The sequence below is a fragment of the Camelus bactrianus genome, chromosome 3, assembly GCF_048773025.1.
Source record: "Camelus bactrianus isolate YW-2024 breed Bactrian camel chromosome 3, ASM4877302v1, whole genome shotgun sequence".
NCBI lineage: Eukaryota > Metazoa > Chordata > Mammalia > Artiodactyla > Camelidae > Camelus > Camelus bactrianus.
This window is the reverse complement of record NC_133541.1, coordinates 31932924-31952668: the sequence shown is the minus strand read 5'-3', so window position 1 is coordinate 31952668 and position 19745 is coordinate 31932924. Positions and strand designations below refer to the sequence as shown.

The window sequence follows — 19745 nt, the reverse complement described above, 5'->3', positions numbered from 1 at the left end:
TACATTTGCTGAGGTTATGCAACAAGTTAGCAGAAAAGGTGGGATTAGAGTCCAATTACCCTCAGCCTACCCTGTGGTTTTATTCACAAAGCTGAACAGCAGCACAGCTGGAGTGGAACCCACACCGCCTCTGGCCCGCTTGTACCTGCTCTGGGGCTCTTTTTCACCAGGCCCAGCCTCGAGGGGACAGGCCCCTCTACCTGTAATAACTTTTCTCCTAAATAAACTAACAGCTTTACTGGAAACACTTTGGCTGCAGCGTGGGGTCAGATTTTTCCATCTTTCCACCAGATAATGTTTTTTTTTTATGACTTGCCACCTTTGTCCCCAGAAACTGTTTTAACAAGCTACTTAAAAACTCTGATTCCTTTATGCAATGGTTCTCAATAGAGTTGTCCATCAGAATCACCTATGGAGGCTTTCTAAAAATTCAAATTACTGGTCACCTACTCCTAAATTCTGATTTATAAGGCTGTGGAGGAATTCACATAGGGAACTATTTTTCTGAATGGTTCCCAAGTTCTGATGCACACCTCCAACTCACAATGACCTCACCAGATGTCAGATCACCAGGGACGTCGCCTGGCGCCCTGGTGGTAGAACGCAGCTCTGTGCTCAAGAGCGAGCCTGATCTCGAGGAAAGAACTAGGTTCTCCAGTACCTCCTAGGGCGGGGCTTTCTGGCTTGCTTTCCTCCTTGCTCTTTCTCTGCACCCAAGGACACTTTTAGCCTCATTTCCTGATCTTACAGCCTCACCTGCGGCGTGCAGCTGCTGGGGCAGGCAGGCATGCAGCAGACAGGACTCGCTCTCATGGCCTTGGCTGCCTGTGTGGCTCTTCATCCCTCGGAAGGTGAGTTGGGGGCTGGCTATCTAAGCCTCCAGTGGAAGGGGGGGCTGCCTTCCAAGATGGAGCTGGAAGGAGCAAAGTACTCTAACAATTAGGGGCATGAATTTCCAAATATCTACACAAGAATGGCATAGGTTTGAATTCCTCATCTCCAAGAGGCAATTTCGGGAAGGAACCTCATTTAAACAGGAATATCAGTAATTTGCCACCAGGAGGATCAGATCCCTCCACACCAGTGCAACTTTGAGCAGTGATTCCTTTTCTGATGACAGTGTTTTAGACAACCCCCAGGTAGAGGTTGGAGGAAAGCCCCTATTATCCAACTGTCTCCCCCTTCACCCGGACCAGCTAAACTGTCCGAATACAAACGTGCATGTTTCTGAAGAAAGACAGACTTGCCCTTCTGGTTTATGGCTTGGTAAGTTGCAAGCTTTCTGAACAAAGTCAGCCGTGTGGGTACTGAAAACCAAAACTTCAATCTGATCTTAAAAATGAGACACAGGATAAAAGAGACTGAAGCACACAAATTACATCAAAGAGAACTTCAGTTGTGAGCTGCTAGCATAGATATGGAGATTATAACTGCACTTGGACTAGAGGCAATCTTTTCTAATTTTTTAAGGAAACCCTAAATATAGGTATTTAATACCTGACTGATTTGACTTTTCTTTTCTGAAACTTTACCCTGAATGGGATTCTCTAAATTCAGAACAGAGGTGAAATGTAAGTTTTGTTTGATCTGCTTTTATAAAAATTAAGCCAACATTTTTAAATTGACAGATTTCATATACACAGACTAATACACACACACACAGACACAATTGGATTTTAGAGCTTCTGTTGAAAAATCAGAGCTGGCAAAACCGGTTCCACATTTCCTGGCAAGAATTAGAGCTGAGTAGCCTCAGTCTTTCTCTGGAGCTGGCTATCACCTTATCTACTGCCTGGTTCCTGTAGGCATTTGCTTAGGGACCCCATTAAAGTGCCCGATGCACTGGGCTTGCATTACTGTGCACAGGAAACATCTGGATAATCCATTCTTCATCTCTATCCATCTGTCTTTTCAAAACAAAAAGTTTGTCATTTTATATGTTTCTGTAAATTTTCAAAGAATTTCACTATTGAAATTTTAGGAATCACATCCATTGTTTCCCAAAAGTCCACCTGCTAAGGCTTTACTCCTAGTTTTGGAAATGCAATTCTTTTTCCATAAAGCTTTGAAGTAAAGGTGCATACATCTCCCACTTCGGCTTCCTGGCCTGTTTCCAGCTGTCCCTGCAGCAGCTGCAGCAGCAGCAGCAGCACCAGCCCTCCTACAGGAGAGGGAAGGAAGGGCAGGCGGAGCGCGTAGGGGAATGAGGGAAGCCCTGGCAGACCCACAGCCAAGGTTTCCAAGGAACTGAGTTCTGGCAGAAAGGGTGGGACAGCAAAACACAAAGGTGTATGAAAAGGAGCAGCTGGTGATGATAAGAAAGAGAACTGAGAAGACCCAACAGTAACTTTCTGGGTTAGTCTTGGGGCTTTTCCTAAGGCAGTTTGGGTCGTAGGAAAATCACATTGTCTGAGAAGTGCAACTTTCTGCCATTTAAAAATAAGTGATGTCGGGGTTAAGCCTAAGAACAGTCATGGAACTGAGAGAGCAAACCCCACTGCTTTCCGTAGCAAACTTCCATTCAAGTGTCTGTGTGTCTCGGGTACCCTGTGGGAGGCTACCTGGGATTCAGGCTGGGGGGACAGTCAGGCTTGGAAGGAGGGAGGTAAATACTGAGGAGTGCAGGGAAGGAAGTATAGGTGGCCTTGGCAATTGTCTTCGGCTGGGGGAGGGGATAGGGAAATGGCCCATGCCAGTTTGGGACTGTGGGAAATACATTTTGTTTTTCTAGACATTAAATGTTCCATTAGCTTAATGTTGCCTGAAGTGGCCATCTTGATGTGATGGCTCAGTGATTGGCATTTCCAAAATGTTCCGCATAAACCAGGAAGCAGTTGACTTATCCATAATTAAAAACCCTGGATTCTACCCAAAGATAGGGCATACTCCATACCTGTTGACGTGGCTGCTGGCTCCCAGAACTCAGATGAGTCCATAAAAATGTCTATCATCCAGCAGCCAAGAGCCAGATTACTTAAAGCCACGATCTAGGGCTTTGTGGGCCTTGCTGTTTTTATTATACATTAAAGACTAAGGGTCCATTTTTGTCCAGCAGACACAAGTTGGAGGATTTTGCTTCACTGAGTCCCAAATTGGCTTCCTCTGACAACCCACTTTCTCAGAGCAGGATGGCTCCTAATTAGATACTTGCTAGGGACTGGCTGTTTGCATCCTAATAGAAAACATCTTTTGTTTTAATCATAGGAGACTCACTAGAGAGAGTTGCCAAAAATATACATTTGGACTTGAAAGTTGTTCTGCACAGTGGGGCTCTCCACTTCACCAGGAGTAGTTCCCAAGAGGCCAGACATGATGTGCTCAGTAAATGTGCCCTTCAGTTTCTCTCCAAGTGTGCCCTTTAATTAAAACAACAGGTCCTGCATTCCCTGAGTTCAATGACATTGTTGGATTAAGTGTCTAAATTTTATTAAAAAATCCAATCATCGTATCTATTATGTAGTTCAGGGTGTTTTTTCTTAAAATATCCTTTTCTGTGTCCAGAGAAACAGAGTGATATAATAGCAATTTTCTCAAATTTCAGTTATATACAGGTCCCTTTAATGGAAAACATTCTTATTCTCAATGATGATTCCTAAATTATTTCACTACATCACTTGATGTATAAGCATAAAACTAGGTATAAAACCCTTGTGAATATACCTCTTCTGCAATTATAAAGCCAAAATAAATTTTAAGTAAAAATACAACTACAAAGCCAAGATTTAAATGTAACAATATTAATTTAATATAACAGTTAATGTTTGGCCCAAACTAAAATCACCATTCCAAACACAAATATAGCACTGATACTTGAAGCGAAGATTTCAAGCTTTATGTGCATAAACTACCCTGTTCCAAATAAGAAGTGTTTTTCCACCACCTTTTCCTATTGAACCATGATGGTATAATTTTGCTCCCCCCCCCCCTTAGCACACAACCCATTTTGAAATTCCGCTCTGTTCTCTTCTGATTGATGTGGGACAATTAAGGTAGTATCCGACTTGGTAACAGCACTAGCATAAACCTAAAGCAAAATTCAAATCTCCTGCAAGTGTTTCTTTAAGATGGTCTTCCAGAAGGTCCAGACCATGCATGTCTATTTAAAGATTATCACTGAGATGACATATTAAATTTAGGCATCATCTGTAAAGCTCATGGACCCTGAGAACACATCCAAGGGCCCCTCCCAGAGGTCAATGAAGCCCAGTTTAAGAGATGCTTGGATACTGGAAAGAGTCTGGACTTTGGACTCCAAAAGGCCAAGTCAGAATTCAAACCATATGAACTTGGGGAACTGCTTAACCACACATAGCCACAAAGATTTTTAAAAATAGGACCAGAAAAGGGTTCCCGGACCCAATTCCAACATGTGTGTGTGTATACGTTTCGCCACACCAAAAAACAAAATTGAACTCTCTATTCTGACACTATCTACCCAGAGACAGACTGAGCTTCCACAAGGAAAGGGCTCACTGCCCCCCACTTTAGATGCCAGTGGCAAGCCCAGGTTGTTATCTGTGCATCTGACCAACCAGCTACAAATGGGAGGTAGGTTCCAAAGATTCCCATCCTTGGGTTCGATCAATTTATTAGAATGGCTCAGAGAACTTAGAAAAACCTGTTTTCTCTCTAGATTACTGATTTATTACAAAGAAAACAAATCAATAGCTAGACAAAGAGATACACAGGGCAAGGTCCCAAACAAAGGAGCTTCTGTCCTTGAGGATCTTGGGGCCCAGACTGGTGGCATGTTGGAAGCATGCTGGTTCTCCAGTGTGGAAGCTTCTAAATCTATCCCCTGCTTTTTTTTTTTTTTTTTTTTTTTCTGTATTTTGTGGAGGCTTCATCACGTACGCATGATTGATTAACACCTTGGCCATTGGTGATTGATTCAACCTCCAGCCCTTCTTTCCTCCCTGGAAATCAGGGGGTGGGACTACAAGTTCTAACCCTCTATTCATGGTTGGTTGCCCTGGTGACCAGGCCACATCCTTAGGTGCTTTACAAAAGTTACCTTCATTAACATAAACCGAGACGTGGTAGAAAGGGTTTGTTATGAATAACGACACCTGTTTCACCTTTATGACTTTGAAGTGTTTTCTGGAACTGAAGATAAGAAACCAAATGATGCTTCCATTGCTCTTATCACTCAGGAAATTCCAAGAGTTTTGGGAGCTGTGAGCCAGGAACTCACATATATTTGAAGATCAAACATATTGAAAAATATACTTGGTCATCTGAATGAGCTATATTTCAGCCATCTGAATGTCAAAATATATATATTTCTTATAAACTGCAAAATCACAGACCAGAATCTACATATTGTTTCACTTACATTTTTTTCCACTTAATCATAGGTAACAGTGTATCTGTTCAACACACAGTCATTTCTTAAAAGTTTGCATCATTCATCTTAACAGACAACAAATAACTTCCTGGAACAATTTGGAACATTAAAGTTTCATCCATTATCAATCAGAGTCCAATCAAGGGACAGAAACCAGACAATAATTTGAACAGAGAATTAACACAACTAATTATCAACTATAACAAGAGATAGGCTAGAAATGTTAATGGAGAGTAGGTTCTCATTCAGCAGAAAGAACTCGGAGACAAGACACAGAGGTCAAGAAAGTAAAGTGAGGATTTATTAAGTGATAGTATGCTTTCAAGGGGAGAGCAGGCAGACTTAGGTGAGTAGCTGTGCTGAGTTTCTTTGGCAAGATGGTTATATGGGGTGTGAAAATGAACAGGTGGAATATTCACTGGAGAGAGAGGGGTCTGGGATCATATTTTCTGATTTCCATCCCAGCTCCACCTTCCCGAGGGGAGGAGGGATTTTTATCCTTATTTAGTCTTGATCAGAAGTGTCATGACATCAGTGCATGATGGGAACTTCTGACCTGCAAGGGTAATTTTATTGGAATGACTGTAATAATGGCATGAGCAAAAGGTTACATTCAGAGGGCATAAGAGGTTACATTCAGACACCAGAGATGCCTGACATATGTCACCTTTCTTTATCTGCCTCCAGAACACTTATCAACCCAAATGTGTCATTTCTTATCAGTCCAGAGGTTCCTGCTTTGGTCTGCCCAAGGACCCCCATTATTCACAAGATGTATGGGCCACTTAGCCCATGCCCCACTTTCTCTGCTCATATCTAGCTATCTGTCTACTCAAAACAGAAAGAAGAGGACAGGAAAGAATATAGGAATAGCAGATATTCCTACGGCAAAGTAAGAGTATTTAAGGAAGAGATCCTACACCCCTTCCCTGACCAGCTGTGATCCAGACCTTGTTGGAGAAGGCACAGACATGGCTCACTGAATAACCAAAAACAAAACACCAATTCAGTCTGCCCTACAGTTTGCAGGGGAAAGTTCTTCACAGGGTAGGGGGAGTATGATTTCTAAAAGGAGAACTTCAAGGATGGGGCAGCCTGGCTCTTCACCTAGTTGTGCAGCTGGCAACACGTTTATTCTTTAAAATGGATGCCTTGGCAATCAAAAGCTTAATGCCAGGCACTTACATTACAATCAAAAAAGCTGACTGTCAGGTACTTACACTACAAGGGTCCATCTTAACTTCATAAAATAGGCAATTAAAGGTGAATTTGAAGCTTAGGAGCAATAAATTGAAAAAAGGACACATTCCACAGTGACACCTGGAGCTGGTACTGTGCTGTATACTGACCTCCAGGTGATGTCTTTTTTGTTTCCACGTATTGTTCACTATGTCACCCCTGTTCTAAGCACGTACGTGTATAAACTCATACAAGCCTCACAACAACCCTATGAGGCAGGTGCTATTACTATCCCCAAACTGCAGATAAAGAAACTGAGATACAGAGAAGTAATGCACCCAACATCAGCTAGTAAGTAGCAGGGCCAGGACTTGAACCTGGTAGTCTGTCTCCACACGCCTAGTGACTGTGCAGTAATGCCTGTTGGCATGTCTCTGGAACAAAATTATCCAACCCCCTTCAAGACTATCCCCTGACCACTCCAGTATCCATGCTGTGAGAAGTACTGGGGAACAAATGTCTTCAAATTAACTAAAGAAAAACCCTTATTCATTCTCCATTACCCAAACAGAGCTCAGATCAGCTTAAGTGACATTGAGCACTAATGCCAGGCACTGTGCTATGGGGCATGGGTACAAAGATATCCCAAGAGAGTTCACAGTCAAGAGACATAGTCAAATAAACCCTTAACTTTACACATGGTAAAGACAGGAAAGCTCAGAGTGCTGCAAGAACACAGATTCATGTAGGGAAAGGGTAAGGCTGGGAAAAAGGAGGCAAGTGGGAAGCTCAGTAGGGCAGGAGCCAACTGATGAGGTCTTGAACTTGGGCAGCGGGAACAGGGATGAGAAAGGGGAGACAAAGATAAGAAATGTTCAGGGAGTGAATTTTAACAGGAGTTTGTGACTGGCTGTGGGAGTGCAGAAGGAGGAAGGAATGACCATGGGTTTCTGGCTTGGGTTAACTATAAATAATGGGTAAATGAGATGAGAAAAGGAAAAGGAGTAAATTTAAAGTCGCAAGAGATAACACCCTCAGTTGGATACAGAGCGATGACTATATTAGCAGAATTACTGTCTTGTAAACCAGGGATACTGTAAATTTTTGGAAGGAATGGGTAACAATGTTACATGCAGCAGGGAGGTATTTTGAGATAATGTTAGGAAAACAGCTGCTACTGTAGGGACCCGGCGGGCAGGTGTCATGACTTACTAATTTTTGTATACTTAGCACCGGGAACAGTGATACAAGGCAGGCGCTCAATAAATGCTTATGGACTTTACTGATGTAATAATCACTTTCACTAGTAAAATAATACCCTTACTCAAATGATTCAAATCCAAAAACGTTTGTTGAGATACTGTTGCTACTTTCCCAAGAAAGTTTTTCCTTAACCTTACAAAGCCTAAGTTTTCAGTTAAAAAAAATTAACAAAGGAAATGTAAAAAATTTACCAACACTAGGGGGAAAAGCAAAGAAAAAGGATAACAAAATGAAACAAAGTAAGGTGGATAAAAAATTTAACCAAAAATTTAGTGTCACACTATTAATACCAGAAAAAACAATACGAAAGGTCTGTAACAGCACTAGCTGAATCTTAAAGGAAAGATGAATATGATCAATTCACCAAAGTTCATCCAGGGCTGAGCACAGGGTGAGGCAAGTGATGCGACCAAGGTGAGTCGTGCAACTGCAGGGTCGGATTTTGTTTTTATTTAAAACTGCAGTATTTTATTTACTATAGAATTTTTTTGTTCTAATTCTTATTTTTAAAGTATTGCATTAAAATATGATTCATCTTGATTACTGAATTTTTTGGTGCCCCTTCAAATTTGGCACCTGAGTCTAGTCCTTCTACTCCAATCCCGGGAAGGACGAGGAAGATACTCGTATGCGTTAGAAAATATAACCCCAAGTGATATACTGTAAAAGTGAACAGACTGACAAGAAAATCTGACATAATCTCAACAATAGTGTAAGATTTTTTTACGTACGCGCATCAGAAACTGACCAATCAAGGAAGTAGGGTATAGCTCAGTGGCAGAGTGCACGCTTAGCATGCTCGAGGTCCTAAATTCAAGCCCCAGTACCTCCATTAAAAAAGCAAAGAACCTAATGCCTCCTCCACCCCCGCCAAAAGAAACTGATCAATCAGAACGCTAACGGAGGTAGGAAAGACGTGCACAACACAACTAATATTTTCCTACAACTCTGAAAGGCAGCCGTCGGTAGGCCAGGCCTGGCCGTGCGCGCCCCGGCCCGCTGCCCGCACCGCGGAAGCGCGTCCCCAGGAGCCGCGAGGCAGAGGCGGGACTCGCGCTGCGTCCAGGGTCCGGGCCGAAGCCGCGCAGGTGCCTGCAGTTCCCCGGGTCGCGCAGGGGAGGCTCACGCCGGCAGGCGTCCGTGGCCTTGTGAGCTGCCGCGCCGCGCGGGTCTGGGACTCCACCCTCCCCGAGGCGCAGTACTTATTACACGTGAACCGCTCCTCCGCTCACGTGCTCTCCCTGCGCCACACACACGCCACACACGCGCGCGCGCGCGCACGAGAAAAGCCGCCCCACCTTGACAGTGGCGCCGAGCAGGTTGCGCAGGCGCAGACCGGAAAAGCGGCGGCGGACGTGGCCCAGACAGACAACGACCAGCACCACCCGCTTCCTGTTGCTGCCGCTCCGCACTCCTCCTCCGCCCCTTCCTTGGGCTGGGGTTTCCGTTCCCACACCTGGTCTCCGGTTCCCCCGCTCTCCTCTCCGGTCCACGGCCGCCTGGCCTACATGTACGTGTAGTGCGACAGCCGTAAAGCGGCGCAGCGTCGTGCTTGGGTCTTTTCCCCGTATTGTATTGGTTTCCTCTGATTTTCCTTTTTTACGGTCGTGAGTTGGACGCACAATTATTTTATCGTGTTTGTGTTTTAAATAAGTGCATTTAGGCTAAATTTAGCTGTATCCCACCTGTTACAATAGGTAGTACCTCCACTCTTTTCCGGAATAAATATTTTGTGATATCACCTTTAACCTCTGACTCGAATGCATTTTTAAGTTTCTAACCAAGTGGTATTTGTAAATTTATAAATATATTTTATTTATTATTTCGATCCAAGTTTTTAAACGGTTACTTTGCACAGAAACTATTACTTTGCCCAGGAACTACTTCTTGAAACACTGTAGAATAAAAAAGAAGTCTTAACTATAGATACGGTAAGGTAATATTGTGATGCAGGGGAGGGGAAAAAAAAACTTTCCTCTACCTTTCTAGGTTCTCTACCAGGGCCCCTGTAATGAAAGATAAATTAACAAGAGAAAAGCATATAAATTGATTTAGTTTAAGTTTTGTTTGACGTGGGAAGCTCCATAAAGAAATGAAGACTCAAAAAAGCAGTAGAGTTATGGCTTATATAACTATTTGGACAGAGAGTGGTAATTGTGAAAACGTGGAAAGACAAAGGAACTTGGCCTAGGGCAGATAAGCATGGAAAAGTGACTAGGAAGATAAGGGCGAGTTTAACAAGGTTTGTTTGTACAGTTTTTTCGTGGCCTCCACTTCCCATAGTGTGGAGACACAATCCCACTTCACCCAGAGGGGCTGCTGCCACCCTCCCCTACCAAAAATATCTTTCTTCCCCAGGTGCAGGGAGACCACCTTTTACTTGGAAGTTTTCTCTCTGGCTTTCAGCACAGAGTGCCCTTTCTCCATCTGCTGGTTTTTGTTTTTTTTTTTAAGTGATTTTAACTTAAAATCATCAACATGCCAGAATGGCATATTTTGGGGTGGCAAGTTTTGAACTTTCAGTGACAATGTTAGGGGATAGTGAGACCCCTTAAATTAGGAGGCCAACCAAAGTGTGGTGTGGGTCCTTGCCTGCCAGCTGGAAAGAATTCACAGCTGAGGCAGAGGGACAGAACGAAAACTGCTTTTATTTCTCAAAAGAGGAAAAGGAAGGAAAGTGCTCAAGCAGGGAAAGGAAGCGCTTGAGTAGGGAGCTGCCATCCAAGATGGCCGGTGGAGACAGCTCCAGCTTGGGTCGGGTCACATACACTTTTATGAGAGTCTTCGGCATAATGTCCTCTTTCCAGCTGTGGTGGAACCAGTCAGTCCTTGTACGGACTTTTCAGTCCTTGTATGGGCTTTTCCGGTTGTTGTCATGGCAATTGTCAACTGTCATGGTGCTGGTGGTGTGTCACTTAGCATGCTAATGAATTATAATGAGTGTATAATGAGGCTCAAGGCCCACTGGAAGTCATATCCTCCACCATCTTGGACTCTATTGGTTCTTCTGATTGCAGTTGCCTCCTGAGACTTAGATAAGAGTAATTGATTTCTACTCAAAGGAGGGGCAGGGGTATGATCCTGGGCAACAGCCTTGGTAATAAAAAGGAAAGTTGTTTTTAACCAGAATGCCCGCAATCTGGTGGGCACAGCCCGCCCCCCCAAAATCTCCAAAGATTCTTTTCAGCTATGAAAGTTTTAAAGAGAAAGGGAGAAGTAATCTCAGTTAATCACTGAGATAGGTTGTCAGAGTCATTGCCAACCCCAATGCCCGCAGGCTTGTCCTAATGAACTGCTTGAGCCTGCTCTTCTATGACTCTGGGAGGCCTGGGATACTTCCTTCAGCTTTTCTATAAACAAGAGGCAGGGTTTGGGGGGGGGGAGGTGTTCACAGGGTCCTGCTCAGTATCAGCAATACATTAGAAATTGTAGATTAAATGGACAATTTCTTAGAAAGCTATCAAAATTGACTCAAGAAGTTATAGAAAAATCTAAATAAACATACAACTGTTAAGGAAATGAAGTTAAGGTTGAACATCTTTTCTTCAGACAGAAATCAGGCCTAGATGGTTTTAGAGGTTTTACCAAACACGAGGAACAGACAATCCTTGTCTTACACAAACTTTTTCAAATAACAGAAAAACAGAGAAAGCTACCCAATGCATTATGGGGAGCACGGGAGAATACTGTGTGCACGTGGCCTTACGAATTTGCAGAAACACATTTCAGTGTGGGGTTAGATTTCCTTTCGGATTTGTGTTGCCATCTCCTCCTTATAGCTGGACAACATCAGTTCCTCCTAACTTGACTTTCTGCCCCCATCGCTCCCCACTTGTTTATCAAGACAGGTTTTCCTAAAACCCTTCCTCATTCACAAATCTTAAATGGACTCCATTTCATAAAAGATAAACCTCCTTAGACAGACATACAAGGCCTCAGAGGTGTGACCTCGGTCTATCTTTTGAACCATATCTCCCATCACTCACCTTCCCAGCCACTCAGTTCAGACATAGTGGTCTATTCCTCTCCATACCCTAAACGTGCCCTGGGCTTTCCTATCTCAGAACTCTAGACCATGTACTTCCTTTAGCCTGGACAAGTCTTCTCAGGTTTTCTTCACCCATCCAAGTCCTCCAAGATTGAGTCAAGTCCTTCCCCAGTGGGTAAATGTCAAACCTGCTCCAGAGGCCCACATGGTTCCTCTCTTCTGAGCTTGTGGGACACCCTGTCAACCTCACTTCTTCTTTAATCAAGTCCTATCTGCAACCCCACCAAGGTCGTTGTCTGGAGCTATTTTTCATCTCTTCATATATTTTATGTCTTTGCACTTAGTTTTATCTTCCCCAAATATAGTGTGAGTTCTGGAAGGTAGAGACGTGTCCCGTCCCCGGATCTGCATACATAGGGCCCCCCAGTGAGTGTTAGCCCCTTGCTCAAGTGGATTGACATTGTTTCTCTGGAGTCTTTGAGACGGGCGCCAGGCCAGTGTTGTATAAGCTGTAAGATTTAACATTTCTTCCTTTTCTTCTTTTAGCCATACTCCCCATTGCCTCCAGCTGCTGCACCGAGGTTTCACATCATATTTCCAGAAGGCTTCTGGAAAGAGTGAATGTGTGTCGCATTCAGAGAGCTGACGGGGATTGTGACTTGGCTGCTGTCATGTGAGTTTGCTGCCGCAGGAGGCCTAAACCTGCACAGAGACCACTTCTCCACCAATGGACAACAGGTCTAGGTCAGAGAGGCTTTGCCTGTTACACAACATACAAAGACTCACTTAAACCTGGGAGGGGAGAGCGGAGTGAAGGTCCCGGGGCGTCCAGAGCCCCAGGGTAGCCCTCTGCTCCCCGCCCTGCGGTGCTGCGCTGAGGGCTACGTGCCTTCAGTCATCAGGCTATGTGCACGACCTTCCTAAGCAAAACGAGGGACATTCTGAGTGAGAACAAAAGCAAAAACAGAAGGCGACTCTGTTCTACTTCATGGCTTTTGCTAACTTTTTTTCAGCAAGTAAATGGATTTCTGTCATTTTTACTATCTGAATTCGTCAAGTGTGCACGTAACATTCAAACAGATGTGTAGAGACGTCCGTACCTGTCACAGGTGGTCCACGCAGTCAAGTTCCGATGCCCTCCTTTGCTTCTGATTCTGAGCCACTGGCACATGGTGAACCCTCTCACCCCTCCTATCCCCACCCCTGACCCAGTTATTCAGAACTTTGGACTTAGATGTACTTAACGTCTCCCCAGAGTTTAAATTCCGCGAGGCACTGGTATGTAGTAAATCTGGATTCTGACAGTAATGCTGTGAGGAAGGCACACATTATCTCCATGTCACACAGGAGAACGCTGTCACTGGGGAGACTACATAGTTCACTTGGTGACAGACAGCGAGTGAATGGCACAAATGGGGTGTGAAGTTAGGTGTCTTCGTTCAGAACATGGTATACTTCCAAAGGCTCTCAAAAGTGGTGGTGGGGAAAAAGAAGTGATGGTGGGACTACACATAGCATGCTCTCCCCAAACTCCCACACTGGGCATCTCCCAGGAGTGCTGGTTTCAGCAGGACTCCAAGGTGACACTGATGAGCCCTTTGGGCTACATATAAGCCCACTGCTTATGCCTGAGTTGCTGAGTCACTGGGGAACCTCTTTATTTATTAAATGAATTCCACAAATATTTTACTGATTAGCTATGATGTACCAAGCATCATTCTATATGCAAGAGATGCAGCAATAACAAAATAGTCTGCCCTCCTGGAATCTCCGGGAGACTCTATCCAACTGGGTCACGCAGACTAGTCTCTGAGATTTAAGTTTCCCCTTGCCCCCTTTCAAAGGAATCCATCCGTTACTCATCTTTGAGAAACACTGCTCCAAGACAGGGTTCTTAGAAGTGCAGAGGAAGCATTTGGAAGATGTCCACTGACAGACTTCCTTCAGGTCTGGGGACCATGAACCCCCTGAAGTTTGTGGGTATGAATGTGGGAGCATTTTTCCAGGGAGAAGGTCGTTGGTTTTATAAGCTCCTCAAAAGGATCTTAGATCCAACAAAGTTTAAGCATCAGTGTGCAGAGGAAGACAATTCCTGGCCCAGACATTGTATTTTTTATTTTTGGGGGGGAGGGGGAGTTTATTAGGTCTATTGATTTACTTTTTACTAGTCTTTTTAACGGATGTACTGGGGATTGAACCCAGGACTTGGGCTAAGCAAGTGCTCTACCATTTGAGCTCTACCTTCCCCTCTCCAACTCTGAATAAGCATGAGTGTCTATGTGGGAGAAGAGAGAGGATGGAAAACCCTCTCAACATCTCCTCAAATCATGCCAGCTCACTGGATCTATCAGCCCAGTTTAGTCAGTGGGAACCAGTGTATCCTGTAGCAACCCAGGGAATACTAGATAATGAGGTACCTTCTGAGGGGTGCTTCAAGTTCTCAGCTTCTTTGAAAAACTCCCTTACTATATGCCTGGCCAAGAGTCTACCAGTTTTTATTTAATTTTAATAAACAGTGCTGGTAATAGTTGGAGAGTGAAAATTCATAGGCAGTTCATAGCCAATGCTCTGGAGAATTGGAGATTCTGGATACTGGTGTGAAGTCTACCTGCCTGAGGCTGCTCTGGCTACTCTCAGAAACACCAAATTCTCTGCTTTCAATTCCTTCCACCTCATGGCATATGTCACCTTCAGAACTTGGAAGGGCTCCCAGGGGACTCCCGGAAAGCCATGGGGAAAGAACCAGAGAAAGTTTCTGTGTGTGTGTAAGAGTAAGAGACAGATGCAGGTGATCATCAGGGATACACTGGTAACAGGATTTTCAGAGAAGTTTTCTTTGGAATAAGCAGGTGAGATAGAGATCTAAAAGGTATAGGAACAGAAATGATGTGAACAGGAATGATGTTAAGTCCTCACTTCGATAAGGGAAAATATGATCAAAAACAAGCTTCATTTTAAAGAAGACTCAATTTTAATAAAAGGAAAACTATAAAGCCAATCACTTGGATCTAAAAAATACTTTATTCAAGTACTGATTTGTAAATTGACCTCTCTGTAGAGAAAAGGCAGCAGAAAAATATTGAGTAGTTATGACTTGGTCTGAGATAAGATGAAATATGACTATGTAGTATTTTGTAATCATAAATTACAGATCATCTCTGTTGTGTTTCCTGACATTTGACATAAATAGATAAATGTTCTCTTGTTTTCAAATTGTTTTACTACAGAATATCCCTCTCCTTATCCAAAATGTAGTCTCCTAATTTTGAATGTGTATAAACACTTTAAGGTTGGAGACAAGTGTTTTAGAAGCAGAAAACATTGCAAGTATTGGAAATATAATTCCCAAAGAGCATGTATTATTAACCACAATTAATTAATATAAATTAACTTACAGTGAACTCACTAGATTTAATTCCTTCTCCTTTTCTGCCTAGAAATAGGCCCCTTGTTTCACACCCTATAAACGATCACTGTAATTTTTGACGTCTGAGATAGCAGTTTGCTCGTTTAAAATTCCACTATAGTGACTTCATTAAAGAGCTTCTAGCTGTTTCTAAACATAAACACAATGCAAAGTTGTTTATCTTGGGCAGAAGGCAGAGGTTTCTTGAATCATATAGACATTACCTGTTGGAAAGAAAAATTTTGGTTATTGAATAATGTAATTTGAGAGGTTTCCGTATTTTTTCCAAAGTGGTTGTTGAAGGACCGTTGTACTTACAGAAATGGGTGAAGAAATAAAATTCAGGGAACAATGATAGGTATAATTTCTACGGCAGGTCCATCCCTTTAAATCTGTTGGCCTGTTTCTAGCAACTCTCTTGTGGGGGGAAAAAAATCAGGGGAACAGCCTTATGGTTTCTTAGAGTCAAAACTCTCCACCTAGAAATCCACAGTGGGGTGGGGTCAGTGTCCATCAGAATACTGTGGAGTTGGGGAGAGGGGAGGGAGAGTGAAATAGGCTACCTCCTTGCCCACATTACCTCACCTCTTTTTATCCTGATGAATACACGTGGGATACAAGTCGGGGTATCAGCCATCTTTAAACTTCAGGGTTTTACAACATCAGAACATCTTGGATTTGGGATGTGTGTTCTGGCAGCTAATTGTTCCCCTCCTTGTATTACATTGAGATGTTGAGGCCCCACTGGGTAGGCCTTTGAGAAGGGTCCCACTTGGCAGGTGTTGCCTGTTCTCCTGTGGCTTTCCTCCTCCCTAGATCCTGTCTGTGTTCCCCCATCCAGTTCTCTCCTGCAGCCCCAGCGCCGGTGCCCCTCCCTGAGGCTCCTCACTCCCCACGGAATAACGGCATCGAGCCCTAGTTCTCTCTCGGGGCAACCGACGGGCTTATCTGGGTGTATCGGCAGAGACTTTGTCCACTGGATGTCTGCTCAGCTGCTCGCTGACACCACGGGGAGAGGGGGGTTTAGCCCTTCGGGAAGGATAGGAGCTTCAGCTCTTTCTTGTTTATTGTTTTCTCTTCCACATTAGTGCTCCAGCCAAGATTTCTCCTGTAACAGCTGAAGGCAAACCAACTGGCCTCCGTGAGAAAGAGCTCTGCTCTTGAAGACCTCTCAGTCGGATACACTTGGAGAATGTGTTGTTCTCCTATTAAGATGCCTCACTTCTTTCAAATGAATAATCCCACACTCTGGGCTTTTTATGCTCAAGCTCATTCAAGCCTTTCCCAACATTCCTCCCTTTTTCAAAAGTCCCCACATTAGCTGATGATTCCTCTTCCATCTGGGGAAATGGCAGCCTATTTTCTAGTCCCGTTTTTACCCCTACAGAAAAGAGGCATTTTAATTTACTCAGACATAGAAATATTGTACAGGTAGAGCCAGCAGTATTTTCAACATTTACTAAGATTTGGATGGTGTCTGATGGGGAATTAAAAGTCACAATATCTTTTGTAACAAGAATTCTTCTAGGTACCAGAAATTGTGAAGGTGCTGTAGAATTCTCCCACCCCAATGTCAAAACTTCATACAGAAAAATGATAACAAAAACACATTCTGAGACGTGGTGTAGATCTATATTCTATTTAAATGTTAACAGATGCCTAGAACATTTTGATTGTTTTGTTGAAATAAAACCAGACTGTTCTTATTTTGAACAATTTTGACTTCATGTCTACAACTAATCACTGAATTCCTGCTGTGAACAAGGCCTTTTCAAGACACTTCCAGACTATTCCTCCTTCAAGGAGCATAACACCACAGAGAAAGGAGAGTCTGAGACAGGCACTCAGATAAAAGATGGAGTAAACTAAGTGCCAGAAGAGACGTAACTGGTGCCATGAGATTCAAAGGAAAAAGGGGCATTTAGTTGTGAGGATCTGGAAAAATCTTATGGAGGCAGATGTGTTTGAGATGGGCAGTTAGGAAGAAACTGGTTTTGCTGGGTGAAGTTTGGAGTCAGGAAAAAGAATTGGGTTTACTTAGTTTCTTTCCTCTCCCTCCCTCCCCCTCCCCATCTCCTCTCCCTTCTCCAATTCCTTCTCCTTATAATACTTTTAAAACTTTCTGCAGATGTCTGAGCAACCACAGGCAGAAGTGTAGTCAAGTCAAGATTCATCCTTGTGGTCCTCAGCTTTAGGATTCAGTCTCTAACATACACTGTGTCTAGAACAGGGAACTGCCTATAAATTCACTATGTTTTTAATCTACTTGTACTTTCTGTCAGTGATTTTTTTTCCCCCTTCTCTTCTTGACAGCCTTCATGTCAAGCGCAGAAGAATCTGCGTCAGCGCACACAATCATGTTATTAAGCAGTGGATGAAGGAACAAGCAGCTAAGAAAGATGCTAAAGGCAACGTTTGCCAGAAGAAACACCATGGCAGGAAGAACAGTAAAGGGGCACATCAGGGGAAGCGTGAAACACATGGCCACAAAACTCCTTATTAGAGAGGGTACAGATGAAGCTACACAGACGAGTCCTGAGTGAACTTGGCCATAGTTCATTAGAACTATATCACGTGGATATTCCTTACTGGAAGCCAACAGGGCAAAACAAAATATATTTTTTAAGGGAACAATTATATAGATGCAAATGTAGCCAATAATGTATTCAACTGAAAAATGAAATGAAAAGAGAATACTTATCTTCATATAATATTTTAAGAGCAGCATACAGATCTAATTTCAAAAACTTTTTCATTATGATGTTTTCCAAACCTACAAAGAAGTTGAAAATGTTCTATGAACACCTGTATTCCTTTCACCTAGATTAATCCTTGTTAATATTCTGCCACACTTGTTTTTTTTCTCTCTTCTCTCTTTGTACGTATGTATATAAAACATTATGTATAAAAATATATAATTCTTTTGCTAAACAATTTGAATAGAAGTTACAAACATCATGACACTTTATTCCTAAATATTTTTTAGTGTACAACTTGGCATCCCTCAAGAATAAAGACTTTGTCTAATTACACTATCAGCTTTATACCTAAAAACAATTCATCATATGTATACACAGTATATGTATTAACATTCCACATTCAAATTTCTCCAACTTTTTCCAGAGCATTAGATTTTTTTTCAACCAAAGTTTACATATTGCAATTTAATTGTTATATTTCTTTAGTATCATTCCATCTAAAAAAAATCCCTGCTTTTTTTCTTTTTTTTTCTTCCCATGGCATGAATTAAAAAAAAAAAAAAAAAAAAAGGAGCCCAGGCAAGAATTGGTTCCACATTCTTGGTTTGTCTGTTTCCTCAGGATCATATTCGGATTTAACAATTTTTGGTAAGAATGCTTCCTATGTGAATTTGTATATTATTGCATTATTTAGAGTTCATGAACAGTGGAGTTCATTTACTTCATAGAAAACTTTTAGCTGAATATCACCTTAAAATGCGTAGTTTGAGTAACTACTGTTGTTTGGATTGACAAATTCTGACACTAAAAAGGAATGCCTGCTTTCCTCTGGGAGCTGTCTGCCTCCCAGTTGGTTCTGGGGGCAGACTGGGAAGGGGTCCGGAGTTGGGTCTGGTGTGGGATGATTTTACGCTCTCCTAAATAAGGAGCCTATATCCTTGAACTCCTAACCCACCTTTCCCCTACGTTGTGGGTCTGTCCCCACTGTTCTGCTCCTCTTTTGGCCTCCTTGTTCACAGAGGCTCCGAGATGTAGAGTAAGAGGTAATTTTCACAAACAGCCACCAGATGGCAGAAGCACAGCGTCCGCTCTGCCCGTGGTGTTGCCAGGATGACTTGAGTGTGATAATGGAGCACACGGAGGTGCTGAGCCTGATGTAGATTAAAATATCACCAGACCTCCTTTGTCTAATACTCCTCACTGACACTAGTTTAGCATGTGATTTACTTATTCTTACCAACAATCCTGCGGGCTTTGTATTGATGTTTCCACTTTAAGGATCAGGAAACCAGAGGCTCACAGGGGTAAAATGACTTGCCCAAGGGCACACAGTAAGCGGCCAAGACAAGCCTTTTACCCAGGGCTCCACTTCCCGTTTTCCCATTAGCCCCAGCAGTGAATCCTGGAAGGTGTGGACCTGGGGGTGGGGTGGAGGGAGGGGAATTCAGGTAAAGATCTGTGCATCTGGTGCTTCAACAAAGGGCCAGGGGATGGGCTGACAGTTTTACTTGGGTGCAGAATTAAGACATGTTGCTACTGGCATTGTTAGAGCTGATACCGGCAATAACCATCTTCACAGATTAAAATAGGTCCCAACCAGATTTTACTGAGTTTTACTCTTAAGTAGTGGAGGGAATCACACACTATTTATAGCCTTTGTTTTGCAAAATCTCCCTCACTGGGTTCTTCTTTTCAACATAAAGACAGATTTTTGTCAAAAAATACAGCATTCTTCCACTCAACCGCATCATGCTTTTTAATATGAAAATATAATAAAATAGGTAATCTTGAGAAAAAAATGAGTCCTTAATGTCTCAGTCCCTTCTGGCTGCTATAACAAAACACTGGGGACTAGGTGGCTTG

At 42.9% G+C, this 19745-nt stretch overlaps 1 protein-coding gene and 1 long non-coding RNA gene across 4 annotated transcripts in view; one reads left to right on the top strand and one right to left on the bottom strand.

Moving 5' to 3' along the window:
* Window positions 1-376: 376 nt before the first annotated feature.
* Window positions 377-18215, top strand: CCL28 (C-C motif chemokine ligand 28). Its single transcript, XM_010966317.3, has 3 exons — window positions 377-851; window positions 12324-12450; window positions 17497-18215. Exons 1-3 carry the CDS (start codon window positions 788-790, stop codon window positions 17684-17686), a joined length of 381 nt encoding a protein of 126 aa, XP_010964619.2. The 5' UTR covers window positions 377-787; the 3' UTR covers window positions 17687-18215.
* The window catches only part of LOC123620047 (uncharacterized), a 32005-nt gene continuing 27276 nt past the window's right edge, over window positions 15017-19745 (bottom strand). For 2 of the 3 annotated variants that reach the window (XR_006728755.2, XR_006728754.2), the window contains exon 4: window positions 15017-15407. This is a non-coding gene — a long non-coding RNA (uncharacterized LOC123620047). Of the gene's footprint in view, window positions 15408-17823; window positions 17957-19745 lie in introns of those variants that run through there. The other variant, XR_012504086.1, reaches the window with a different exon arrangement.

Coding starts and splice junctions, on each gene's coding strand:
- CCL28 (XM_010966317.3), top strand. CDS start 788: ATGCAGCAGACAGGACTCGCTCTCATGGCCTTGGCTGCCTGTGTGGCT. Junction 852..12,323: donor GGCTCTTCATCCCTCGGAAG/GTGAGTTGGGGG, acceptor TTCTTCTTTTAG/CCATACTCCCCATTGCCTCC. Junction 12,451..17,496: donor TGTGACTTGGCTGCTGTCAT/GTGAGTTTGCTG, acceptor TCTTCTTGACAG/CCTTCATGTCAAGCGCAGAA.